At 53.4% G+C, this 24,631-nt stretch overlaps 2 protein-coding genes across 2 annotated transcripts in view; both read left to right on the forward strand.

Moving 5' to 3' along the window:
- The window catches only part of DUSP2 (dual specificity phosphatase 2), a 2,735-nt gene extending 705 nt beyond the window's left edge, over positions 1-2,030 (forward strand). Inside the window, exons 2-5 of the mRNA XM_040496650.1 lie at positions 1-188; positions 286-407; positions 835-1,054; positions 1,157-2,030. The exon at positions 1-188 is cut by the window's left edge and continues 6 nt beyond it. Of these exons, the coding sequence (XP_040352584.1) occupies positions 1-188; positions 286-407; positions 835-1,054; positions 1,157-1,371 (745 nt within the window). The 3' untranslated portion in view covers positions 1,372-2,030. The remainder of the gene's footprint in view (positions 189-285; positions 408-834; positions 1,055-1,156) is intronic.
- Positions 2,031-7,034: 5,004 nt separating this feature from the next.
- On the forward strand, positions 7,035-23,754 carry ASTL (astacin like metalloendopeptidase). The gene is made up of 9 exons (XM_040496651.1): positions 7,035-7,080; positions 7,726-7,851; positions 9,977-10,038; positions 11,422-11,512; positions 12,449-12,566; positions 13,335-13,516; positions 17,637-17,718; positions 17,817-17,971; positions 22,180-23,754. The coding sequence occupies exons 1-9, from the start codon at positions 7,035-7,037 to the stop codon at positions 22,578-22,580; spliced, it is 1,263 nt and encodes a 420-aa protein (XP_040352585.1). The 3' UTR covers positions 22,581-23,754.
- Positions 23,755-24,631: the final 877 nt, after the last annotated feature.

A 24,631-nucleotide genomic window follows, 5' to 3' on the forward strand; every position in this document is an offset into this window, starting at 1 on the left:
CGCCTGCCTGCTGCCCGACCGTGCTCTTCGGGTCCCTTTGGGGGGCGGGGAGCTGGCGCGGGCCGTGGTGCTGGACGAGGGCAGCGCCTCGGTGGCTGCGCTCCCGCCCGACGGCCCGGCGCACGCGCTGCTCTCCGCGCTGCTGCCCGAGACCCGCGCGGGGCCCACGGCCGTCTGCTTCCTGCGAGGTGAGCGCCGCCCGCGCCGGCCCCCTCCCGGCCCACGCTCCCAACCCGCCGCCCCCGCCGGGCCCACCCCGCTAACCGGCCCTCTCCCTCCCTGCAGGCGGCTTCGACGGCTTCCAGGCCTGCTGCCCCGATCTGTGCTCCGAGTCCCCCGCCCCGGCCATGTCGCCTGTTGGGGCCGAGAACAGCCGTTCTGACGCCAGGGCTCCCTTTTACGACCAGGTGAGTTGAGATCAGGGCTCCGTGCACTGCTCTCCCCGCTACCTCCGTATTTGCCCGATAGGCACCTCTGGGGAAAGAGGCCGCCACTCGTGGATGCCAGGAGTCTCTCCATGTCCGCATTCGTGTGTGTGTGTGTGTGTGTGTGTGTGTGTGTCCGCAGCAAACGGGAGCACATCTATGTGTATATGATATGGGCCGCTCACGTGAATCTGTGTGCCTGAAGTGTATTTGGGGCCTTGATGGGGGAGGTGTGTGTTTGTGTGTGTCCCCGTGTGTCCTCGTATTCTTGAGTGTGATCCTGGTCAGGATAGGCTGAGGGCTCCTCTTGTCCAGGCCAGCCTGCCCTGTCTTCTCTCACTGGTGTTCAGGCTCTCCAGGCCTGGGCCGGGAAGACCTCACCATCACCCCCTTCCTCCTCCCCATGCAGGGCGGCCCCGTGGAGATCTTACCCTACCTGTTCCTGGGCAGCTGCAGCCACTCCTCCGACCTGCAGGGGCTGCAGGCTTGTGGCATCACAGCTGTCCTCAACGTCTCCGCCAGCTGCCCCAACCACTTTGAGGGCCTTTTCCGCTACAAGAGCATCCCGGTGGAGGACAACCAGATGGTGGAGATCAGTGCCTGGTTCCAGGAGGCCATAAGCTTCATTGGTAAGAGGGGGGCCCTCAGCCCAGGGACCTGAAGGGGCACCTGTCAGCTCCCCTGCTTGCCTTCTTGTCTGACCCTCCTCCCCTTCCTCACCTCCTTTGCAGACTCGGTGAAGAACGCTGGAGGCCGGGTGCTCGTACACTGCCAGGCGGGCATCTCACGCTCCGCCACCATCTGCCTGGCTTACCTGATCCAGAGCCGCCGCGTGAGGCTGGACGAGGCCTTCGACTTTGTTAAGCAACGCCGGGGAGTCATCTCCCCCAACTTCAGTTTCATGGGGCAGCTGCTACAGTTTGAGACGCAGGTGCTATGTCACTGAGGCAGGGCCGCACCTTGCTGGCTCCCCCAGGGCCACCGGGTCCCTCTGTTCAGGGCAAGCTGCCCCTTCCCTGGAATTCCAAAAGCCCCCAGCTGGTGGTGCTGGGAATGTGGGAATGCTGGACTTTCTCACCTGGTGCTCTTCTGCTAGGTTTGAGGGCTGGCCCTCATCCCGGGGGACCAGAATGGAGGGCGTGTCTGCTTCCCCTCACCCCTCTGTCTCCTGGCAGAAACTGACTGGACTCTACACCCATGGATTCCCACTGGTCCCACCACCGTGTTGAAGCCCTTGGCAGCCCGAGAGCTCTAAGGGAACAAGCTGTGACAATCAGGAGCCCCGCCTGCAGGGGCGGGGAGGGGGGGGTTCCACTACAGGCCTGGAGTCTGAGCCCTGAGCTCCTGGGGAGCTGGGTGTTGGGGAAGTGACGCGTCTGTGGCGTCCGGACCTCTGTGCTTGCGTGTGCACACGTGTGTATGTGTGTGAGTGTTTCACGCCTGTATTGGCCAGGCGCTGGAAAGTTATTTGTGTTCAGCTGACATTTAACACTCCCTCCCCCACTTCCTCCCGGCCCTGTGGGCGGGGGTTGGAAACTTAGCACTTTATATTTATACAGAACATTGAGGATGCATCAATAAAATATTGTTTTGTTTAAAAAACAACTTCTCAAGCGTCGGTCTCAAGTCAGTGCCTGGGAAAATGCTCGAACGCTGTTTCATCAGACCTCGCCTTTCCTCGTGCTGGCAGTATCCAAGAAGTGGAAGGAAGAAGGTGCTGGTGGGGGGCCTCACCTGCAGGAGGAGCCCCTCGGCCCTGCCCCCCACCTCCGCCCCACCGTGTGGGTGTCCTGGCCCAGCTCTGTCTGTCTCCAGAGCTGAAGGAGGCAGTTTCAGGGAGGCTGTCTCCAACCTTATTCCTGTTACTGGCTTTGGACCCTGTGGGGAAAAGGCCATGTGTCCATGGCTCGGGCCCCACTTCCTTTTTGGAACGTGGGTGCATATGTACGTGTGCGGGTCTATGTATGTGGCTGCTGCCACGGGTGTGGGTGTCTGTGCTCGGCTCGCACACACCTGCATGCCGTGTGTACTTGAACGTATCTGTGTGTGTGCCCATGTGTGTGGCTCTTCCCGTGGCCGTATGCACGTGTGTGTGCTAGGCCGGGCCCCCTTTTCCCTACAGGAGGGCAGCACAGCCTCTCTGACCTCTTCTCGCACACACCCGGGCCGGGCCCCCAAGCCTCGGAATGCCCATTTGCGCCAGGGCTCCCGGAAGCCCCGTTCCAGAGTTCCTTCTTGTCCCCAGGAGTCATGTGGCCCGGGGTCTGGTGTGGAGAACACGTCACCAGGCATGGGCTTGGTTGTTCTTTCCACCCACTCAAGTAGCATGCCTTGACCGAATATTGGTTACTTGCCTGGTTTGAGACTACGCTGTCTGGGGAGGCATGAGTCGTGGGCCCAGGCCAAGCCAGAAGTGGAGGGGTGCATGCTGGGGCGGCCGGAAACGGGTACTGTGATTTGCCAGAGGGCAGGGGTGCTGAGGCCCTTGAGGACAGCTCTGGGACAGCTCACCCTGTGTCATTCAGCCTCCGCTCTGATGCTCCTGGCCGCTTGGAGTGTCATCTAACTCTGTCTTTCCAAACTCAGCTCAAGGGTCATCCCCGCGGAGGGCTGGCTCTTCCTTAGGAAATTCTGAGCGCCTGGCAGGGTGCACCTGAGGGGTGTAGTTTGACGGTTAGGGAGCCAGCTTTGCTCGCTGTATTTCAGTTCCCTTATCTGTAAAGTGGGGTTTTATTATGAGCCCCTGGCAGTTAGGGTGGTCTTGAGAATGACACAAGTCAATCCGTTTAAGGGGCTTAGCCCAGCACCTGCACATAGTAGGTGCTCAGGACATGTTAGCGGGTGGTCGGTGAAGGTTTTCAGGCGTGCGGGTGTGTAGGTATGCGTCTCCACTGGGCTGGATGCTCATGAGGGCAGGGCCCGTGGTCTGCTCTGCCCTCTGTGCCCGGGGTCTGGCACACATGGGCACTCGTTCCACAAGGCCGGGTGAAGGACGAACAGCCCGCCCCCAGTGCCTAGCTCTCTCGGCCGTCTAGGGGTGGGTGAGAGCTGGGCAGAGCCGGGCTTACTATCCGGGCTTCCTTAGGTCCTGAGTGGGGCTTCCGTTTGGATCTGCCACCAGCCGCTCAGCTTGGGGTTGGGGGGTGGGGAGAGCATGGGGGGCCCTGAGTCCCGGGAGACTTCCCACCACACGGTCACATCTCACAAACAGCAGGACTGGTGGCTGCCCACCCCACCCTCACCGCTACCCCATCCCTTCCATCTACCCTCCCCATCCAGCCTCCCCTGCCTGTGTTTTTCAGTTTGTTTTCTAAACAAACGGCATTTCTGTCTCTCCCCCTCCTTCCTTCTTATTTATTTTTTAAATATATATTTTTTTTATTTGAGAGAGAACATGAGCAGGGGAGACAGGCAGAGGGAGGGAGGCGGGGAGGGGGGAGAGAGAGAGAGAAAGAATCTTAAGCAGGTTTCATGCTCAGCGCATAGCCTGATGGGGGGGGGGGGGGGGCTCAGTCCCACCAACCTGGAACATGACCTGAGCTGAAATCAAGAGTCGGATGCTTAATCGACAGAACCACCCAGGCACCCCTTCCTTCCTTCCTTCCTTCCTTCCTTCCTTCCTTCCTTCCTTCCTTCTTTCTTTCTTTCAAACTTTTAAATTGTGGTTAAAAATATACGGGGGGGGGGAGGGGGCACCTTGCCTCAGTTGGTTAAGCACCCAACTTCAGCTCAGGTCATGATCTCACGGCCTGTGGGTTCAAGCCCCGCATCGGACTCCGTGCTGATGGCTCAGATCCAGGAGCCTGCTTCAGATTTTGTGTCTCCTCCCCTCCCCTCGACCACCTCTCAAAGATAAGTGTAAAAACAAAACAAAACAGAACACTGCAAATATACAGTCGTCCCTCCTCATCCGAGGTTTTGCTTTCTGTGGTTTTAGTTGCCTCTGGTCAACCGCAATCTGGAAGCAGGCGATCCTCTCCCTGACCTCTCATTGGAAGGTCAATACTACCTAACACTGTGTCACAGCGCCGACACCGTGCGCCTCACCTCATCTCACCACGCAGGCATTTTATCTCCCATCGGCACAAGGAAGGGCAAATGCGGCGCAGCGTGACATTTTGAGAGAGACCAAATTCACATAGCTTTAATTACAGCCTCAATTAGTTGTTGGGGCGCCTGGGCGGCTCAGTCAGTTAGGCGTGCGACTCTTGATTTTGTTGTGATCTCACAGTTCATGAGTTCGAGCCCCACGTCGGGCTTTGCGATCACGGTGTGGAGCCTGCTTGGGATTCACTCTCTCTCTCTCTCTCTCTAAAATAAATAAATAGACTTAAAAAATAATTACAGTGTTTATTAGTTGTTGTTAATCTCTTACTGTGCCTAACTTGTTTTCTTCCTTCCTTCCATCCTTCCTTCCTTCCTTCCTTCCTTCCTTCCTTCCTTCCTAGGCACTATATCCAGCATGGTGCCCAACACAGGGCCTGAAACGACCCTGAGATCAAGACCCGAGCTGAGGTCAAGAGTCGGACGCTTAACCAACTGAGCCACCCAGGCGCTCCTACTATGCCTAATTTGTAATTTAAGTGTTTATCATAGGTATGTTTGTATAGGAAAAAATACTATATATAGGGGTTTGTATTATCCACAATTTCAGGCACCCACTGGGGGTCTTGGAATGTATCCCCTGCAGAGACATTATACATTCATGTGTAACATAAAATGTATCATCTTTACTATTTAAAAAAAATTTTTTTTAACGTTTATTTATTTTTGAGACAGAGAGAGACAGAGCATGAACGAGGGAGGGTCAGAAAGAGGGAGACACAGAATCTGAAACAGGCTCCAGGCTCTGAGCTGTCAGCACAGAGCCCGACGCAGGGCTCGAACTCATGGACCGCGAGATCATGACCTGAGCCGAAGTCGGCCACTTAACTGACTGAGCCACCCAGGCGCCCCTCATCTTTACTATTTTTTTCTTAAATTTTTTTTAACGTTTATTTATTTTTGAGACAGAGGGAGACAGAGCATGAACGGGGGAGGGGCAGAGAGAGAAGGAGACACAGAATCGGAAACAGGCTCCAGGCTCTGAGCCATCAGCCCAGAGCCCGACGCGGGGCTCGAACTCCCGGACCGCGAGATCGTGACCTGGCTGAAGTCGGACGCTTAACCGACTGCGCCACCCAGGCGCCCCTTATCTTTACTATTTTTAAGTGTACGGTAATGTTGAGCATATTCAAGGTCTCCAGAACTTTCCCATCTTGCAAGGCTGAAAGTCTGTACCCATTAAACAACCACTCCCCATTTTCTCTTCCCCCAGGCCCTGGCAGCCACCATTCTTTCTGTCTCTGAACCTGACTGTATACTTCATAAGCGGAATCATACCATATTTTCCCTGCGCTGAATGGCTTATTTTGCTTAGCGTAATGTCCTCAAGTCAAACTGTATCTCTCAACTGAGAATCTGTTGCTCTACCCAAGCAGGGCGATTATTATTACGATTATTTTACAAAGCACTCATCCGAAGCGGCCAGCTCATTGCATTTTTACACACATTAATACTGTGTCCGGGCACCAGGGGCAACTGTCTGTTCTCCCTGTGATTCTGACTCCTGTCTTTTGAGAAATGCTGGATTCTAGGCATGGCAGGATGCGGAGAGGCACTTGTGGACGGTGGCTGGTGACCTTGCCTCGTCTCTGTTGCTTCTTTTCACTGGGCACTGGCTGGGGAGGTCCCCAAATCCCTCACCTCCAGGATTTAAATCCAGGTGGGACCCTTGGCGACCAAGCTCTGAGAATGGGCTTCTTCAGAGGCCAAGGAGCAGAGAGGAGGAGGGAGATGGGTAAGGAGCCTTGGTTTCTGGATCTGTGAAATGGGGATAAATGCCAGTCTTGCAAGGCTGTTGTGGGGGATGACAGGGGTAGTGTCCCTGCGAGGGTCCAGGTATGCAAAGATCCCCCTTTCCACATGGCAGGCTTCTCTGGGGTGCTGGTTACACCGGGCGTTCAGCGTGTAAACTTTTCCTGATCCCTACGCTTGTGATTGTCCGCTTATAAAAATTAGTGCCCTTTCCCTCCTCCCACAGATAGACTGTGGTGCCTCAGGGTCTCAGGCAGCTTTCCCCATGTCTGCGCACAGGGCGGGGGCAGGACCGGGTCTCCACATATTGGAGGATGAGGTCCACGCCAGGGCGCCCACCTCAGCACCCTTCTGTGGTGTTCCTCTGCCCCCTGGTGGTGGGAGGGGACCTCAGAAGAGGCACACTCCCAAGTGGGACCCTCCCTCCCTGCAGGGCGCTTTGTGCCTGGATTCTTGCCTTCTTGCCCACTTCAGCCAGGCTGGGAAGGGTTGACTAGGGTCCAGAAGGCTCGGCCTGGGCTGGGGGTGGGGAACACACATAGGGGTGGGTAGGGCTGGGGGTGGGGAACACAGGTGTGGGTAGGGCAGCAGGTGGAGTTGGTTGGGGCAAGGCTGCAGGTGGGGGCTGGAGACGCTGCTATTTAAGCGTGGGAGTGGGGGTGGGAGTGGCTGGCTTGTCCCTGCCTGGGAGTCGTGCTCCCACTTGCTGCAGGGCTCGCGGTGGGGGGGGGGGGGGGGCACCAGAGCATGAATATGGGAGGCCTCTGGCCTTGGGTGCTGGGTCTGGTCTCTTTGCCAGGTAAGTGGGCTGCTAGCCTGCAGAGTGCTGAGTAGAGGCAAGAAGGGTGTGGCTGGAGCCTGCAGGGATCTGAACGGCGCAGAAAATGGGCTCTCCAGGGATGTTCCCAGAAATCAGTTCCTAGGGGGCACCAAGGGGAGGCATCCTGAAGATCCTGAAAGCAGAGGGCCTGCCTGGCAGGAGGTAGCAGGTGTAGCCCTCAGGCATCCTTGTTTTGCTGGTCATGCCAGGCTTGCTCGATCTGAGTCTGATTTCCAGAGGCCTGGGCTGAGAAGGGAGGCATGGGGCCGGGGCAGCTAGCCCGGGCTCACCCTCACTGTTAGAGCCTGAGGTCTGGTCCCGCCTCTCTTTTGCTTCCTCCCCTATCTCATATACACAGCTATTCAGAGCCTGGGGCTGCTTTTTGGAACCCAGTGTTGGTCCCCTTAAAGAAGCTCCTTCCTCCAAGTTGTCTAGGCCTTGCCATCAGCTTGCACTGAGGGGAGGCCAGGCAGTCTCCCAGGACTACTTTCTGGGGGTCTGCCTTCGCGAAGGGCCTGGCTGTTGTGGTCTGATACTACCCAGCCCCCACCCCCCAGGCCCTGTTGTCCTCTCTCGCCAATGAGGGCACTTCGGGCATCATGGGTACGTGCCCGTCTGGGCCAGGTTTGATCCTAGGAGCACCCTCAGCCTCCAGCTGCTCAGAAGCCTGTGGAACCAGCTTCTCGGAGGGCCTCAACCCCGAGGGGACCCAGACATCCTGGGACAAGGACATCCCTGCGATTAACCAAGGTGAGGGCGCTGTGTCTTCTTGTGGGGTGGAGGGGCTACGAAATTGTCCACGTAGTGTGGTGAAAACCACGCAGAACACGCGGATGAGCAGAAGGAGCTGGAACTGTGCCAGCTTACTGGGCTCTGGGTGAATAGCAGTTCCTCGGTCTATGGGCAACTCTTGAAAAGTCTATATTTCTGTATCTTTTCCATGAGATTGTTGCTTTCATAAGAAGGGAGGAAAGCCTACGTTTTTAAAAATGGCCTGATTAAAACGTGGGTCTTCAGATGCTCCGGCTGGTGTTAAACTAAGTCATCAGCGGATGTTCGAAAAGATGTCAGCCACCTGGTGCAGGATAGGCTGCAGGTGTGAGGGTATGAGCTGGGCTATAGACACAAAGAGGCATGAGGCCCATGGCCTTCTTGTCTGGGGAATCCCTGCTGAAGAAAGGGAACATCTAGGGGCGCCTGGGTGGCTCAGTTGGTTAAGCATCCGACTTCAGCTCAGGTCATGATCTCGTGGTTCGTGAGTTCGAGCCCCGTGTCAGCACGGAGCCTGCCTTAGGTTCTGTGTCTCCCTCTTTCTCTGACTGTCCCCCACTTGCACTCTGTATGTGTGTGTGTCTCTCTCAAAAACAAATGAACATTTAAAAAAAAAAAATTAAAGGGGCGCTTGGGTGGCGCAGCTGGTTAAGCGTCCGACTTCAGCCAGGTCACGATCTCACGGTCCGTGAGTTCGAGCCCCGCGTCAGGCTCTGGGCTGATGGCTCGGAGCCTGGAGCCTGTTTCCGATTCTGTGTCTCCCTCTCTCTCTGCCCCTCCCCCGTTCATGCTCTGTCTCTCTCTGTCCCAAAAATAAATAAACGTTGAAAAAAAAATTAAAAAAATTAAAGAGAATGTATAGATAACCTGGAATGAAGCTGCGGGGGTGGGGGGAATACTGGAATTCGGGTGTTGGAGCCGAAGTGTCGGGGGGACGGGGGGGGGGACTTTGGAGGGATGGGGATCTCCCGAATGTGGCCGCTACCCTGTGGTCTGAACCGACTTGGAGCCCCGGAGCTACGGAGCCTCAGGGCAGTGCGTGACCTTTTGGTAACTGTGACTGGTCTGGAGGTAGCCAGAACCCATCTGAGGCTTCCCTGGCATTGATTTTGAGCTGCCATGGATGCTCTCAGCTCGGGCTGCTGGAGCCCAACTGCTATCCGAGAGGCCCTTTACCGGGAAGCACACCCCAGCCCCAGCTGCCGGGAATGTGGGCCGCTAAGGCCTCGCAGCTGAAGGCCCTCTGCCAGGGATGCTTGGGAAGCCACTCCCTCCCCTGCCCAAGGTGGCCCGCCGTGACTCCTGTGGGCCACGGGTCAGTCCCCTGCCTCAAAGTGGAACAAGTCTGTGGTGCCATTTGGGGTCCAGAGCTCCTGTGGGATCAGACTGGGGCTGCACCCCGGCGGAGTCGGGGTGTTCCCCAGCACCCCTCAGTAAATCGCTTGCAGGTGCCTCCCCAGCCCAGGCTCTGCTTCTAGGGAACCCGACGTAAGGTACCGCCAGGGTGCCAGACTCTCCTCTAAGACTCCTCACGGGGCGGTGGCAGAAACGGAGGCTGGAGACAGAAGCAGAGACTAGCTGAGATGGGGGGGGGCGGGGGGAGCCAGACTCAACCGGATCCAGACTTCCCTCCCTTCTGTGGTGACGTGAGCTGGAATTTCACTTGTCCCCGCAAGGGTCCTGAATATCCTACCAATCGGCGGGCATTAGAGGGGGGACGAGGTAGGACAGGGGGGCCCAGGGCATGTTCCTAGAGTATGGCCTGTGCTGGAGAGGGGGGTGAAGGAGACAGCTGGAGAAAAAGTCTGCTTCTGATTAGCAGAGAGGTTCAAACGCAGAGGGAAGCGTGTGGGTGGCAGGCGCTCTGGGCCGTGTTTGAGCAAGGGAGAGATGTGACTGGGCTGAGGGGCCATATATATTATGTAGAGGGGAGACTCAGAGGGGCTGTGTGACTAGCCTGAGGCCACACAGCCTCAGGGGCCCAGGGAACCTCCAGCTTCAGAGTCAGGAAGGACAGACTTTGGGGTTGCTTCTGGGGCCTGTCCTTAGAGTCTGGATTCTGGGGGGGGGCATGGGCTCACACACTCCTTCCCTTCCTTCCCAGGGCTCATCCCAGAGGAAACCCCAGAGAGCAGCTTCCTCCTCGAGGGGGACATCCTCCGGCCGGTGAGCAAGCATACACATCTGTGTAAATAACTTCACGATGCTGTCGGAGGCCTTTGAGCCCAGCCTCTGGTGTCATGGGGTGTGACGTGTGAAGGACCTGTCTCTGTCGCTCGTAGCTTGATAGACCCCCCCCCGCCCCCCTTCTTGCTAAAGTCACAGTGAATGTTCCACAATTAGCCAGACTGAAGGGAAAAGGAGGGAGGGTAACTTCTACGGTGGTAACAGCAATCAGCCTTGGAGGGCTTCCTGAAGGAGGGCATTTGAGTCCTCAAGATCCAGCTTGGTACTGTGCCCAGGGGAGGTGCTCAGAAAGTACTGGAATGAAGGAAGAGATGAGCACAGATCGGCAGAGGGGCTGGTGGGGCTGTAGGGCGGTGGTGGTCGTGCACACCGGGGTGGTGGCCACGGTTTGGGGAGGTAAGGCAGGGACCCCATCCCCGTGGGAGGTGAGGGGTGGAGTCAGAAGGCTGGGTGGGAACTGGGGTGACTTTGCCAGAAGACTGGGAACAGGTGGGAACAGGGAGCAGGTGGGGTGGGAACAGGGAGCCGAGAATGCACGGTGTTCAGGGGAACAGAGCCATGTTTTAGGAGACTGGGAGGCAGAGGTGCCCAGACCAGAACCGCGACCTGGTGACAGCAAGACCCTTCTGGGGTTTGGTGACCGCCCACTGAGGGCACAGCGTGAGGCTGGGCTGCAGAGTCAAAGGCTGGGGCTGGGCGGGAGCCCTGGGGGTGGGGTGAGGCCCCTGTTTCCGGTTATTCAGTGAGGCTGGGGTAAGAGCGGAATCCAGCGAAGCCTGTGGTAGCCAGTGGGGCAGGACCTGCTGGGCTTCCGTGAAGCCCGCGCCTCCCAACGGTTTTGGTTGCTGGAAGAGTGGAAAGAGGAGCTGCTGAGGCCAGGGGTGTTGCCTTAGCCTGAGCCCTAACATTCAGGGACGTTCGGCTGACCGCTGTGTTTCTGGAAGCATGGGGCTGCTGGTGGGCCCTTGAGCTCTTTGGAACTAGGCCCCCCCTGGGGAGCTGGGACGCCTCGTCAGCCTCGTTGGGAACAAGTGGTTTTGTTTTTCTGTTGGATACAATCGGTAACAAGTTCTGTTGTGTGGAACAAAGGGTGGTGGTGGTCACCACGGCTCACCCAGCAGGCCCCCACATCTCCCACCGCTCTGTCCTGTTTCTGATGTCCTCCTCACCCTCCTGGACCTGTGTCCTGCTTCTCACATCTTTAGGGTTCTTATGGCCTGAGATTTGGCACCATTGGGGGCAAGACGCCAGGCTAGTCCTATCCCAGGCGTCTAGTCCTATCCCAGGGGTCTAGTCCTATCCCAGGGGTCTAGTCCTACCCCAGGACTCCCCAGGGGTCCCTGAAGTGCCCTCTCTCTTCAGAGTCCCTTGCGGCTGTTCTCAACTACCAGCAACAAGTGGCCCAAGAATGGGGAGGTCGTGGAGGTCCCCTTCCTGATCTCCAGCAGATACGGTGAGTAAGCACGTGCTCTGGGTCCTGGGAGCCGTGGGCCTCCCTCTGGCCCCGGCCCCTTCCTCCCCGTGCAGCCTGGGCTCCTCTCTGGGTTTCTTCCCTCTGCCTCTCCTCACCGATACCACCAAAGAGCCTTTCCACAAGAAGCCCTTTTATTCCAGAGAGCCTCCTGAGCTGGGAGGGCCAAAACCTCAGAAGAGCTGATGGGGGGACAGCCAAGGACTATCTGACCCATTTCAAGACCAGTCCATGGGGCGCCTGGTTGGCGCAGTCGGTTAAGCGTCCGACTTCAGCCAGGTCACGATCTCGCGGTCCGGGAGTTCGAGCCCCACGTCAGGCTCTGGGCTGATGGCTCAGAGCCTGGAGCCTGTTTCCGATTCTGTGTCTCCCTCTCTCTCTGCCCCTCGCCCGTTCATGCTCTGTCTCTCTCTGTCCCAAAAATAAATAAACGTTGAAAAAAAAAAAATTTAAAGACCAGTCCAGAGGACGGGGACCTACCTAAGGTCACAGAGCTGGGGCCTGTCTGGGACCCAGCTTTCTCTACCTCCTCCCTGAGCCCCAGGCTACCCCCTTTTTTTTCTTAATTTTTATTTTTGAGAAAACATAAATTTATGTTTTGAGAAAACATAAATTTATGCGGGGGAGGGGCAGAGAGAGAGCGAGAGGGGGGAGACAGAATCCGAAGCAGGCTCCAGGCTCTGAGCTGTCGGCACAGAGCCCGACGCAGGGCTCGAACTTGCAAACTGAGAGATCATGACCTGAGCCGAAGTCGGACGCTTAACCGACTGAGCCACCCAGGCACCCCTACCCTTTCCTGACCTTCCATTTTGGAAGAGGGATTTGAAGCTCTGTGCTCACCCTGCAGGCAGACTCCCAACGGGTCACAGGGGCTCTGGGGTCTTGGTGGGAGGTTCAGCCGGGGTGTTGCCTCCCCAGATAAAGCCAGCCGCGACATCTTCCTAAAGGCATTTGCTGAGTTTGAACGCTTCACATGCGTCAGGTTTGTTGCCTACCAGGGCCAAAGAGACTTCATTTCCATCGTCCCCATGTCTGGGTAAGTACTCCTGGGGGGCGTGCGTATCCACGCATAAGCGCGCATGTGCAGGGGAAGTTCCTCGGCTTTCTTCTGCCTTCAGCTGGCTATAACTAGGCCATTGTCAAAAACCTTTTTGGGGCCCTATTTCCCCTGACCAAAACCCCCCCCCCCCCCCCCCCCCTTGAGTGGTTTGCCCTATGGGAGTTAGACCTACAAATACCCAAGGCAGAAGGTGGAGAAGGAGGGGAATCAGGTGCTTGATGTCCCTTGCAAAACCCTCCTCTGGGGAGACCTCACGGTCTGGTGAATGGGGACAGCTTTCATGGGACACACCTGGCCTTGGATCTGGGTTTCAGAGTGTAGGAACCACCCAACACCAGGCAAGTGCCTTATCTTGCGAGGCTCTCCTGCCTTCTCTGTGGAAGCAGGAATAACAGCAATACCCATTTCCTAGCTTGTTAGAGACCTAAGATCACGTGTGAAAACTTTGACTTGGGGACCCTGGATGGGGATGCTCGTTCAATGAGCCGCTTCCGGTATCTGTGCTCCTATTCATGTCTACATCTTCCTTGTACCTCGGGTTGGTAATGGGTTCCAGTGTACCCATTTCACGGATGCCCAAGTGGTGAAGGGACTTGGGAATTGCAAACCTGGGACTAGAATCCGGGATGGAGACTACCCGTTGACGGTCATTCATCCCAGGACATGGGAGGAGGGGGAAGGGGCCTGGGTCTGCTCTGGATCTCTGGGCTGGTGTCTACCCGGTGTCCTCTCCTGGCCCTGCAGGTGTTTCTCCAGCGTGGGACGCAGCGGAGGGATGCAGGTGGTATCCCTGGCACCTACGTGTCTCCAGAAGGGCCCAGGCATTGTCCTGCATGAGCTCATGCACGTACTAGGCTTCTGGCATGAGCACTCACGGGCTGACCGGGACCACTATATCCGTGTCAACTGGAATGAGATCCTTCCAGGTAAGCCAAATCGTGCAGAACCCACGCTGGACCTGGGGGTCTTGGGGCGAGAGGGCAGCAGGCACTGGCCAGGGCCTGAAGAGTTGCCTGCCACTTTAGAAGAGGTTATCCATCTTTCCTACCACCTGCTTGTCCACCATTGGGAAGGTGGGGCTCCTGCTTCTCTTTGAGACCTGGAGGTGGTCCAGCTACTGCTGCTCCGGGCCCTGAGCCTTCCATCCGCCCGCCCAGAGTCACGCCTGAGTTAGGGAATCACTATGTTTGTGTCTCATTTTTTTTCTTTTTTTTCTCATGAACACAACCTGGTACCTGGGGATGGAGTTGGTGGTATCCTTTGACCCTTGTTCATGGTGCACTCAACTAGCAGTCCTTCATGTGCCAGATGCTGCTGTGCGGGGCGGGGGCAGGGCTTGTGTGCCCGCTGCAGGGGCTGAGCCGAGACCGAAGGCCTGGAAGAAGTGGACTGTGTGTGCCAAGTCCCAGACGCAGGAGGCTCCGCCCTTGTGAGATGGGCACCAATGGGCCTGCGTGATAGAGGAAGCACAGGGGGGCCATGTCCTGACAGGTGGCAGGGGCAAAGCCGAGGCTGGTCTGGGAGTGGGCCACTGACTGTGTCGGATGCTGGTGAGCAGGAGCTGTGTGCTGGCCGTGGTGCTGAGTGCTGGGCATCTGACCCCTGTGATGGTGGGATCCCACCCTTGTTGGGGGGACAGCCTGATTCAGGGAACGGGAAGAGTAGAGACAATCCCTTCATGAAAGAGGGAAGCAGAGGAGATACATGATAAGGGGTTTGGTCTAGAGGAATGGGTATAAAAGGGGAAGGGTTCAAAGGCTTCCTGTAAGTGGAGAACTTGTGGCATGAGCACTTCCGGTGTTGTGGAGGGAACCAGGTGAAGTAGGCAGGGGGCTGCTGCTCAAGAGATCCGCATTCATGGAGCCCCAGAGAAAGGGTGTTCTGGGGGAGACTTGGGTAGCACCTGATAATGAGAGGAGGGATGAAGCTTGAGATCAGAGCTTAGTCTAAGGAAGGGGGTGATGATAGTGACTGTACCCTGAAAACAGAGACTATAATCCTTCCAAGGGCTCATGGAATACTTGCGAAAACTTACCATATGATAGAAAAATATCAAATTTGAAAAAGTTAATTCAAGTGTTTTGTTGGTGATGTAAAATGCAAAGTAGAAAATAACAAATCAAAACTGAAAACTTCTTATACTTGGAAGTTCAAGTCTAAAAAAACAACAATAATCCTCTCTTTTAGTTCCAAGGTTAAATTGCAGGAGTTCTTTAAAAAAAAAAATCGTAACACATTAGAACTAATCATTCACAGCTAAGGCAACGTTCAGGGAAATTGTGTAGACTGAAATTCTTATCAATACAAATAGAAAAAATTAAAAAAATAGAAAAAATTAAGCATTTAAATCCAATTTAAAAAATAAAGGAAAGCAGGAGGGAATGAAATTAAAGACAGAAGTTAATGAATTAGAAAACCAACGACACTCATAAACTCAGCAGTGGTTTTCTTAACCATAAAACAGGTTAAGACACTAGGTACTCTAGTGGGGAAAAATTGTTTAAGAATGAAGAGAAATGAGGGGTGCCTGGGTAGCTCAGTCAGTTGAGCATTCGACTCTTGATTTCAGCTCAGGTCATGATCCCAGGGTTGTAAGATTGTGCCCCATATAGGACTCCGTGCTGAGCGTGGAGCCTGGTTAAGATTCCCCTCTCGCCAACCCCCCCCCCCCCATTAATAAAAAAAAATTCTAAAGGATGAAGAAAAATAGAATACATTTGTATTAGTTGATATGTGTAGAACAAACTAAGATACATAAACTAATAACTGTAATTGGGGGTGGGGAGCTGGGAACTTGGAAGATAGAGGGGGAGGTTTATCACATAGCTCAACATTTTTTTTTTTGACTTTTATTTTTGTAATCCATTTTATTTTTTTATAATTTACATCCAAGTTAGCACATGGTGCAAAAATGATTTCAGGAGTAGATTCCTTAGTGCCCCTTACCCATTTAGCCCATCCCCCCTCCCAAAACCCCTCCAGCAACCCTCAGTTTGTTCTCCATATTTATGAGTCTCTTCTGTTTTGTCCCCCTCCCTCTTTTTATATTTTTGCTTCCCTTCCCTTATGTCCGTCTGTTTTGTATCTTAGAGTCCTCATATGAGTGAAGTATTATGATATTTGTCTTTCTCTGACTAATTTCGCTTAGCATAATACCCTCCAGTTCCATTCATGTAGCTGCAAATGTCAAGATTTCCTTCTTTGTGATTGCTGAGTAATACTCCATTGTATATATACACCACATCTTTATCCATTCATCCATCGATGGACATTTGGGTTCTTTCCATACTTTGGCTATTGTTGATAGTGCTGCTATAGACATTGGGGTGCATATGTCCCTTCGAAACAGCACACCTGTATCCCTTGGATAAATACCTAGTAGTGCAATTGCTGGGTCGTAGGGTAGCTCTTTTTAATTTTTTGAGGAATCACCATAGTGTTTTCCAAAGTGGCTTCATCAGCTTGCATTTCCACCAACAATGCAAAAGAGATCCTCTTTCTCTGCATCCTCGCCAACATCTGTTGTCACCTGAGTTGTTAATGTTAGCCATTCTCACAGGTGTGAAGTGGTATCTCATTGGGGTTTTGATTTGTATTTCCCTGATGATGAGTAATGTTGAGCATTTTTTCATGTGTCGAACATCTGGATGTCTTCTTTGGAGAAGTGTCTATTCGTATCTTTTGCCCATTTCTTCACTGGATTATCTGTTTTTTGGGGTGTTTGATAAGTTCTCTGTAGATTTTGGATACTAACCCTTTATCTGATATGTCGTTTGCAAATATGTTCTACCATTCCATTAGTTACCTTTTAGTTTTGATGATTGTTTCCTTTGCTGTGCAGAAGCTTTTTATTTTGACAAGGTCCCAATAGTTCATTTTTGTTTGTTTCCCTTGCCTCCGGAGACGTGTTGAGTAAGAAGTTGCTGCGGCCAAGGTCAAAGGGGTTTTTGCCTGCTTTCTCCTCGAGGATTTTGATGGCCTCCTGTCTTATATTGAGGTCTTTCATCCATTTTCAGTTTATTTTTGTGTATGGTGTAAGAAAGTTGTTCAGGTTCGTTCTTCTGCATGTCGTTGTCCAGTTTTTCCAGCACCACTTGCTGAAGAGACTGTCTTCATTCCATTAGATATTCTTTCCTGCTTTGTCAAAGATGAGTTGGCCATATGTTTGTGGGTGCATTTCTGGGTTCTCTCTTCTGTTCCATTGATCTGACTATCTGTTTTTGTGTCACTTTTGTTTTTTTTGACTTTTACACCAGATGAATATATTGCCAGTTCAAAACTGTTTAATATCTTAAGGGTTTTTAAAAGGAAGAGGTGAGTGTACCCTAGAGGCTGGTATGGCAGGTTGTGGAAGAGGCTGGCGGGGCCTGGGGGGTGTTGGGAGAGCAAATACCCAGGGTATGGCTGTTTTTTCAGAGGCTCACTGTGAAGGGCAGGACAGCGGCTGGGGGAGGGAATCTTGTCCCTCTCAGGCCTGGGGGACCCAACTGATGGGGGAAATGGTGCTCTAGCCAGTGGGGGAGTGTTTCACTTGAACCTGGGGGATGGGTGCTGCTAGCCTGAGGCAGGAAGAACAAGGTGATCTGCTGGGGAGTGGGAGCCCAACAGCAGGTGATGGGCGAGCGGGTCTCTAAAGCTGGGTTGAAGGGTAGGTACTCTATCTCGCGGGTAGGGGGCGTCAGAGACCCTGCGTAGCATTTGACTTAGCGGAAGCTGTTCTGTGAAGGTAGATGCATACTGGTGACCTTGACAGGGGAAAGAAGCAGAGTGAGCTCTAGGAAGCTGTGAGGTCCCTGTGCTTCCACATCAGCTAGTGCTGGTCTGGACCCATCGCGGGGAGGACAGGAGTTGGCAGTGAAAGCACCAAGGAGATGGGGACCAGGGACTGGTTGGTACTGGGAGGGGGGCACATCTGGCTGTAGTTTTAGATCTGTCAGCTCAGGTAGGGTACAAGTACCTCGAAGGCCCCTATCACCCCACCCCTCCCTTCCCTGCCTTCTTCCCTTATCACCAAGTTTTGTTGGTTTTGGCTTCTGTTTTTCCCAGGCTTTGAAATCAACTTCATCAAATCTCGGAGCAGCAACATGCTGGTGCCCTATGACTACTCATCAGTGATGCACTATGGGAGGTGAGGACCCCCTTTCCTTTTCTACGTTCCTTCCTTCTACACTGCCCAGCCAGCCCCCACTGTGATCTGGATTCAGGTCCCCACCTACTGGGTTTCAGGCTTGCCTTCAGCCGGCGTGGGCTGCCCACCATCACACCGCTCTGGGCTCCCAGTGTCCACATTGGCCAGCGATGGAACCTGAGCACCTCGGACATCATACGGGTCCTCAGGCTTTATGACTGCAGCCCAAGTGGCCAAAGTCCCCGTGGGAGAGGTGAGTGACTTGAGAAATTGGAAGGATCCTATATTGAGGTAGTGTCAGTGAGGGTGAAGTGGGGGACTGAGGCTGCAGGACAAAATCACTGGGGTTACCATAAGACATGTAAAACAAAATATGTGAAAATGATCACGTAGGATTAAGAACCCTTAGGAATAGAGGTCCCTTTCTTAACCCTAACATGAGTATCTTCCAAAAACCCAGAGCAAAAATCATTTTTAATGTTAAAGCACTAAACTTAGACCAAAACAGGTTTTTTCCCACTGTTGTCCCATCTATTCCATACTGTAGTGAAGGTCTTAGCCATTGCAGTATGGCAAGAAAAAAAATTAAAAATCTGAGTATTGGGAAGGAGGCAAAACTGTCCCTATTCACAGACGATGATTCTCTACATTGAAAGCAACCAAACCTACTAAATTATTGGAAGCAAAAGGATGTTAAAAGGTAGATGTATAGAAACAATTTTTTTTAAATGTTTATTTTTGAGACAGCGAGTGCAAGTGGGGGAGGGACAGAGAGAGAGGGAGACACAGAATCCGAAGCAGGCTCCAGGCTCTGAGCTGTCAGCCCAGAGCCTGACGTGGGGCTTGAACTCACGAACCGTGAGATCATGACCTGAGTCGAAGTTGGACGCTTACCTGACTGAGCCCCCCAGGCTCTTAAATGAGACACAAAGCAAACCATAAAACTGCAAAGATTCATAAATCCAACTACATTAGTAACTACTCTAATATACTATATGATAACTACTACTACTTCTGTAATGACATAACTACTTATCAAGACAAAGTGAAAATACAAGTTACAAATCAGAACTCTTGCAACCCATAACTAATTGTATCTAAAATACATGATATATATTACATATTAATATATAATAATATAGATAAACACATGCTGAGCCAAATACAAAGCAGGAAAAAGGGCAAGAGACCTAATGGGGGAAAAAAACCAAATGGGAAATAAACACAAGGCCATCAACCTTATTCATAATTGAGGAAATGGCAAGCGAAGACCACAATGTTACCACTTTTTTACCCCTTAAATTGGCAGAAATCTAAAAACTTGATAATACCCGATACTAATAAGAAAATGGAGTAATGTCCTGTCCATACCCTGTGGACAGGAGTATAAGTTGCTACAGCCACTTTGGTGAACAGTTTGACTTTTTTTTTTTATTATTTTTTTACTTTTTAGAGGGTTTAATTGACTTGGCCAATGTCCCATAACCAGTAAGTGGCACGTGAGCACCCCCCGAGGTAACCATGGCTCTATGCTCTCTCTAGGGTTGCCTAGTCTGGAAATTTTACGCAAATGGAATTATAGGATACGTGATCTTTTGTGACTGGCTTCTTTTACTTCATGTTTTCAAAGCTCATCCATATTGCAACCTATAGAAGCACTTCATTATTGTTAAATGATACTCCAACTTGGATGGATGAGCTACGTTTTGTCCGTTCATCAGTTGAAGGACGTTTGGGTTACTTCAACTTTCTGGCTATTATGATTCACGTTACCACGAATGTTTGTTTACAGGAACTTATGTGAACCTATGTCTTTTCCTTTGGATATATGCTTACGAGTAGATTGCTGGGTCCTAGGGTAACTCCAGATTGAATTGCTAAATTGTTTTCCGAATTGGTTGTATCATTTTTCACTCTCACAAGCAGCGTACGAAGGTTCCAACTTCTCCATGCCCTTGCCAACACTAGCTATTATCTATCCTTTTATTTCTGTCCTCGGTATGAAATGGCAGCTCATTGGCGTTTTGATTTGCACTGCATACAGATGATTGGCCATCTGTATATCTTCAAAGAAGTGGGTTTTGATCCTTTTATCTGTTTTTCATTTGAGTTATCTTTCTATTGCTGAGTTGAAAGTGTTCTTTGTGCATTCTAGATACATGTCCCTTATCAGACCTATCATTTGCAAATATTTTCTCACATTCTCTAGGTTGATGGTGTCCTTTGAATGCAAACATTTTTAATTTTGATGGGGTCCGATTTACCTGTTCTTTTACTGTGGTTTTGGTGTCCTATCTGAGTAGCCTTTGCCTAAGCCAAGTTCATGAAGATTTAATCCTAAATCTTTTGCATGTGACTTTTGCTACCCAGTTCTAGCACTATTTTTTGTTGTTGTTGTTTATTTTTTAGAGAGCATGCAGAAGTCGGTGGGGGTGGGGGAAGAGGGAGACAGAAGTAGGCTCTGTGCTGAGAATGGAGAGTCCAATGTGGGACTCAAACTCACAAATCATGACCTGAGCTGAAGTTGGATGCTTAACCAACTGAGCCACCCAGGTGCCCCTCTAGCACCATTTCTTAGACTATTCTTTCCCATACATAATATCAAATATTGCATACTTTTTGAAGTTAATAAGTATAAGATAATGTGGCAAGAGCTTTGTGGGTAACTATTGTTGAGGTTGGACTATTAGGAGAAATGAAATTGGGAAGTGGCTGGAAGGGGCTGTAGGTCTAGGGAAGGTTTACCATGATGGTAGACATTCAAGCATGCTTGGATGCTGAAATAACCCAATGGAGAAAGAGAAAGGTTGGATTCAGAGGGCAGAAGGATGCATATCTAGAACATTTGGGTAGGAGATGCCCTTGGTGGATAGGTCTCCAAGGATATGTCTGAGCTTTGTTGGTCCTAATGAGAAGGAAGACAGGTGCAGACCTAAATTTGCATGTGGGTCTTGAGGTGCAGATTCATGCACTTCTGAGGGCTTTGGTCACAGAGAATGACATGGAGTCACCAGCCTTGAGGCTGGGGAGAAGGGGATGGATGTGAAGGGAAAGGGTGTGATGATGCCGACTGGGCTGTGGGAGAAGAAACCAGCTAGAGATACCCTGCAGGGCTGTGGGTGGTGCTGGGGCAGCCAGGTGGAGGCATGGCATAGGTTGGTGACTTGGTTCTCCAGGACTGGGGTTTTGTGGGCAGGTGTGACAGAGGGGACGGTGCTTGAGGCGTAATTGCAGTGAAAGTGTGTGGAGCCCAAGTCAGATGAGGAGAACGGTCGGGAAGTGAGGAGCTTGTAAGCAGGAAGAGACCTCGGCGTCCCTGCGCTCGAGGGGCTAGATCGTTGTGATATTTAAACAAGCGAGCTGGAAATATAGGCGTGGGCTGCCAGGAACCGAGACTTCTGCAGTGGTGGTTTCTGGTACTGACCAGGTCTGATGGGGAGCAGGGAATGAACTGTGAGATCAGTGGGACCAGGGGGGAGAAAAGTCGCCGTTTGAAGCCGATCAGCTCGGATTTGGTCAGTATCTGGTTTGTTTTTTTTTTTATTTATTTTTTAACATTTATTTATTTTTGAGAGACCGAGCATGAGCAGGGGAGGGGCAGAGAGAGAGAGAGAAGGAGACACAGAATCTGAAGCAGGCTGCAGGCTCTGAGCAAGCTGTCAGCACAGAGCCTGATGCGGGGCTCGAACCCACAGACTGTGAGATCATGACCTGGGCCGAGGTCGGATGCTCAACCGACTGAGCCACCCAGGCGCCGCCCCCCCCCCCCCCCCCCCCGCCCCACCCCGGTCAGGGTCTGTTGATGGAAGGGTGGGCTCATCATGAAGCCTTCAGCGCCTGGGCAGGGGTGATGGGTGAGAGGCAGCACTGAGAGGGTGGAGGGGCCTGGCCAGATAACTTGGGCTTAAGATGAAGAGGTTTACAAAGCAGTGGGTGGCAGCAGTGGTCCAGGAGAGGCAGGGAAGAGCAAGGAGAGCCTGTCTCACTAAGGACATGGGCCCGACAGGGCTCAGTAATGTCCTCCTGATGCTCTGGGTTTGGCAGGTGGTTGCAAATGCAGGAAAAGTTCTGTAGGAGGCTTCAGACATGGGGTGGTGAGAGCAGGGTGTCCCTCAGTACAGAGGACCCCAGGAGGTGTCGGAATGGCGAGGGCTGCGGTGTTTTCCGCCCTCAGCTATCTGGTGGCTTGACCATCAGCAGCTCGGGGGTATGAGTGGGAGACCATGGAAGAGAGCCCGAGGGCCTTTGTGGTGGTGACTGAGGAGTTCTGTGGTCCTTGTCTTTAAGTGTGGGTTGAGAATTTGGGTCTTGAAAGCGTTAAGCAGGGGCGAGGCACGTTATCTCCGATGAGCTGAGCTATCCGTATGAACGAAACTGAAGGTCACTCTGGCTCTCTACAGCTGGGCCACACGTTTTCCTGCTGTGTTTCCCGGCCATAACCTCCTGTCTTTCCTGCTTCAGGGTTCCAGCCCCACAGCGATGGTAGGAGCCCTACTCCTGCTTCTAGACCATACCTGCAGCAGCTTCTGAAGGCATTGTCAGCAGAATCTGGGCGCCCCGACCCCAGTGGCTCCAAGGCTAGAGCCCAGCGCATTGTTGCAGGGCCTGGAGAGAGCCCACGTAGCTGGAAGCTCCCTGCGCTGAGAAAGTTGGGTGTGGGGGCCTCTGCAAGGCTGCTTCAGACCCCAGCTTCCTCCCTAAACTCCAGGCCTGGAGCAGACGTTCCTGGTTTGGCTCTAGAGAGGTCCTGGCTGGCCCAAGTGCCCTCTGTACCACTCACTGCTTCTCCAGAAGCAGAAGACCAGCCAGGACCCATCCAGGAGGCTTTGGGGAGCAGCTCTCCCAGGAGTACATGTACCTGAAAGTCCTTTCAGGGGGATGTGCAGAAGTTGAGCCTGTGGCTTATGTCCCCAAGTGCGAAGGCCATCTCCGTCTAGAGTAGCCCCTAGCCCCCTCCGGGCAGTACCCTGTCTTCCAGCCCCAATCTGGCTACCCTGTGTGAGGCCTGGGACTCTCCCTCTGCCCCTTTCTTCTCCATGTGTTCTCCTAAGGGCTTCTAGGGACTAGGGGCTTCTAAGGGACTTCTAGGTTTATCCGGGGAAGGTAGGCCAGTCAAGAGCTGCCTGGTTCTGCCTGCTTTCAACTTCTGCCCTAGTCCCGGAGGCTGCTGGGAAGGGGAGGTGACATTCTCTAGGGCTCCAGGGCCAGGGGTCTGGAAAGGGGGGCAGAGGCAGGCTCCAGCCCTGAAGTCCCCTGGGAATCATTCTGTAGGTGAGTCACAGCCTTCCCAGCATGCTAAGGTACTGCCTCTGTCTCTCCCTTGGGCCAGGACTTGCAGGGGAGCCCATGGCTCGTGGGAGAAGTCTCCCATCCCTGATGTCTGGGTGCTAGGAGTGTTGTCCTGCGGCTGTAACCTGCAGCCCTATTCCCCAGGAGGCTTTCAGCTTGCTCCCCTGCAGTGCAGGAAGGTTCTAGAGGCAGGGATGCCACTCCATGGGGCGACGAGGAAGGGTTGGAGGCACCCTCTAACACTGCACAATGGGGAAACTCAGCAAGAATGTGAGGCCCCTGAACATAGGACTCAAAGCTCCTTCCCAGCCTGCTCTGCTTTCCAAGAACCCTTCCCTTCCACACAGGGACTTGGCCAGAGGAGGTCCTGGAAGGTGTGAAGGGGCTGTAGGGGAGGGGGCTGGTCACCCTGCTTATCTTCCTTCAGCAAAGCCCTATTCCTGGCTCCTGCTTCCTGTGTGAGGGCTGTTCCAGGAATGAATAAGGTCTCCACATGGGCTGACAGGCCAGGAGCACCCCCCCCACCCCCAGAGCTGGAGTGGCACCATACTTATGAACTGTCAGAAGCCCCAGGAAGCCCTGCCTGGAGGGAAGTAGGGGCCTGTGCCCTGGCCCCGTGGGGCCAAGTTCCTCACATGTTTTGGGGGAAGGCAAAAATAAAATTGGGTACTTGCTCCAGGAGCTAGGTACTGGGCTGTGCCTGAGTGCATTTTAACCTTGCCGACTGACCTGGGAGGGGCCCTCAGGTGGTTATACCCACTTTCTTGGGGTGGACAGCGGGGAAGCAGAGGGTCAGCAGCGCAGGGCTGAGGCTTGCTGTGCTTGAGTTTGGGGGAGAGCGTGGCCTTTGTCAGCCTCCTGGGCCGAGCCGGGGTAGGGGGGCATCCTTGCAGGAGCCTGGAGCCTCTGCCCTCAGTCTCTCTTGGGTTTCAGTCTTGAGTTCAAGGGATTTTCTTAGACTGAACAGGGGCCTGGTCTCAGGGATTAGCCTTAGGGAAGGACCGTCGGGTGGGGGAAACGCTGTCTCTCTGCTTGCCCCCCGGACACGAGGGGAGGACTGTCTGAGTTTAAAGTGGGTGACGTGCTCCTCGCAGGGTGACAGCTCCCCTGGGAGATTCCCAAGCAAAGATCGAGAATGTAATGTAGTGCCCCAGCCTATCAGAGAAATGAGTGTGGCCGCCTTAGCATCTCTGGGTCTAAGTAGTGGAGCCAGGCCTCTGGTTCTGGGCTGGGGGTTCTTGGTGGTCACCCTACGTCAGAGCAGGTGAAGTGCTTGGTGACCACGAGGAGGCCCTCCCCGTTCTTAGAGGCTGCCCGTGATGAGCCTCCATTAGGATATGGTTTTCGGTCTCAGAATTTGGGCTCTCCAGAGGGTGGGGCTGGCTGAGCCCGGCGGTTCAAGGGGAAGAGTGTTTTGCCTTCTTCTTTGGGGGTGATCAGGGATGAGGCTGCCCTTGTTCCCCCATGGAGCCACCTATCACTACAGGTCCCCTTTTCCAGGCCTGTTCCACAGGTGCCACCCTGCCCCTGGGGTCCAGCCCCTGGAGCCCTGGCATGAGGGGTGTGCTGTGGCTGGGGCCCTGGGCTGTCACCCTGGTCTGTGGCCTATTCCCCAATCCCCAGG

This window comes from Herpailurus yagouaroundi, unplaced genomic scaffold, assembly GCF_014898765.1.
Source record: "Herpailurus yagouaroundi ecotype Mexico unplaced genomic scaffold, PumYag 188, whole genome shotgun sequence".
Taxonomy (NCBI): domain Eukaryota; kingdom Metazoa; phylum Chordata; class Mammalia; order Carnivora; family Felidae; genus Herpailurus; species Herpailurus yagouaroundi.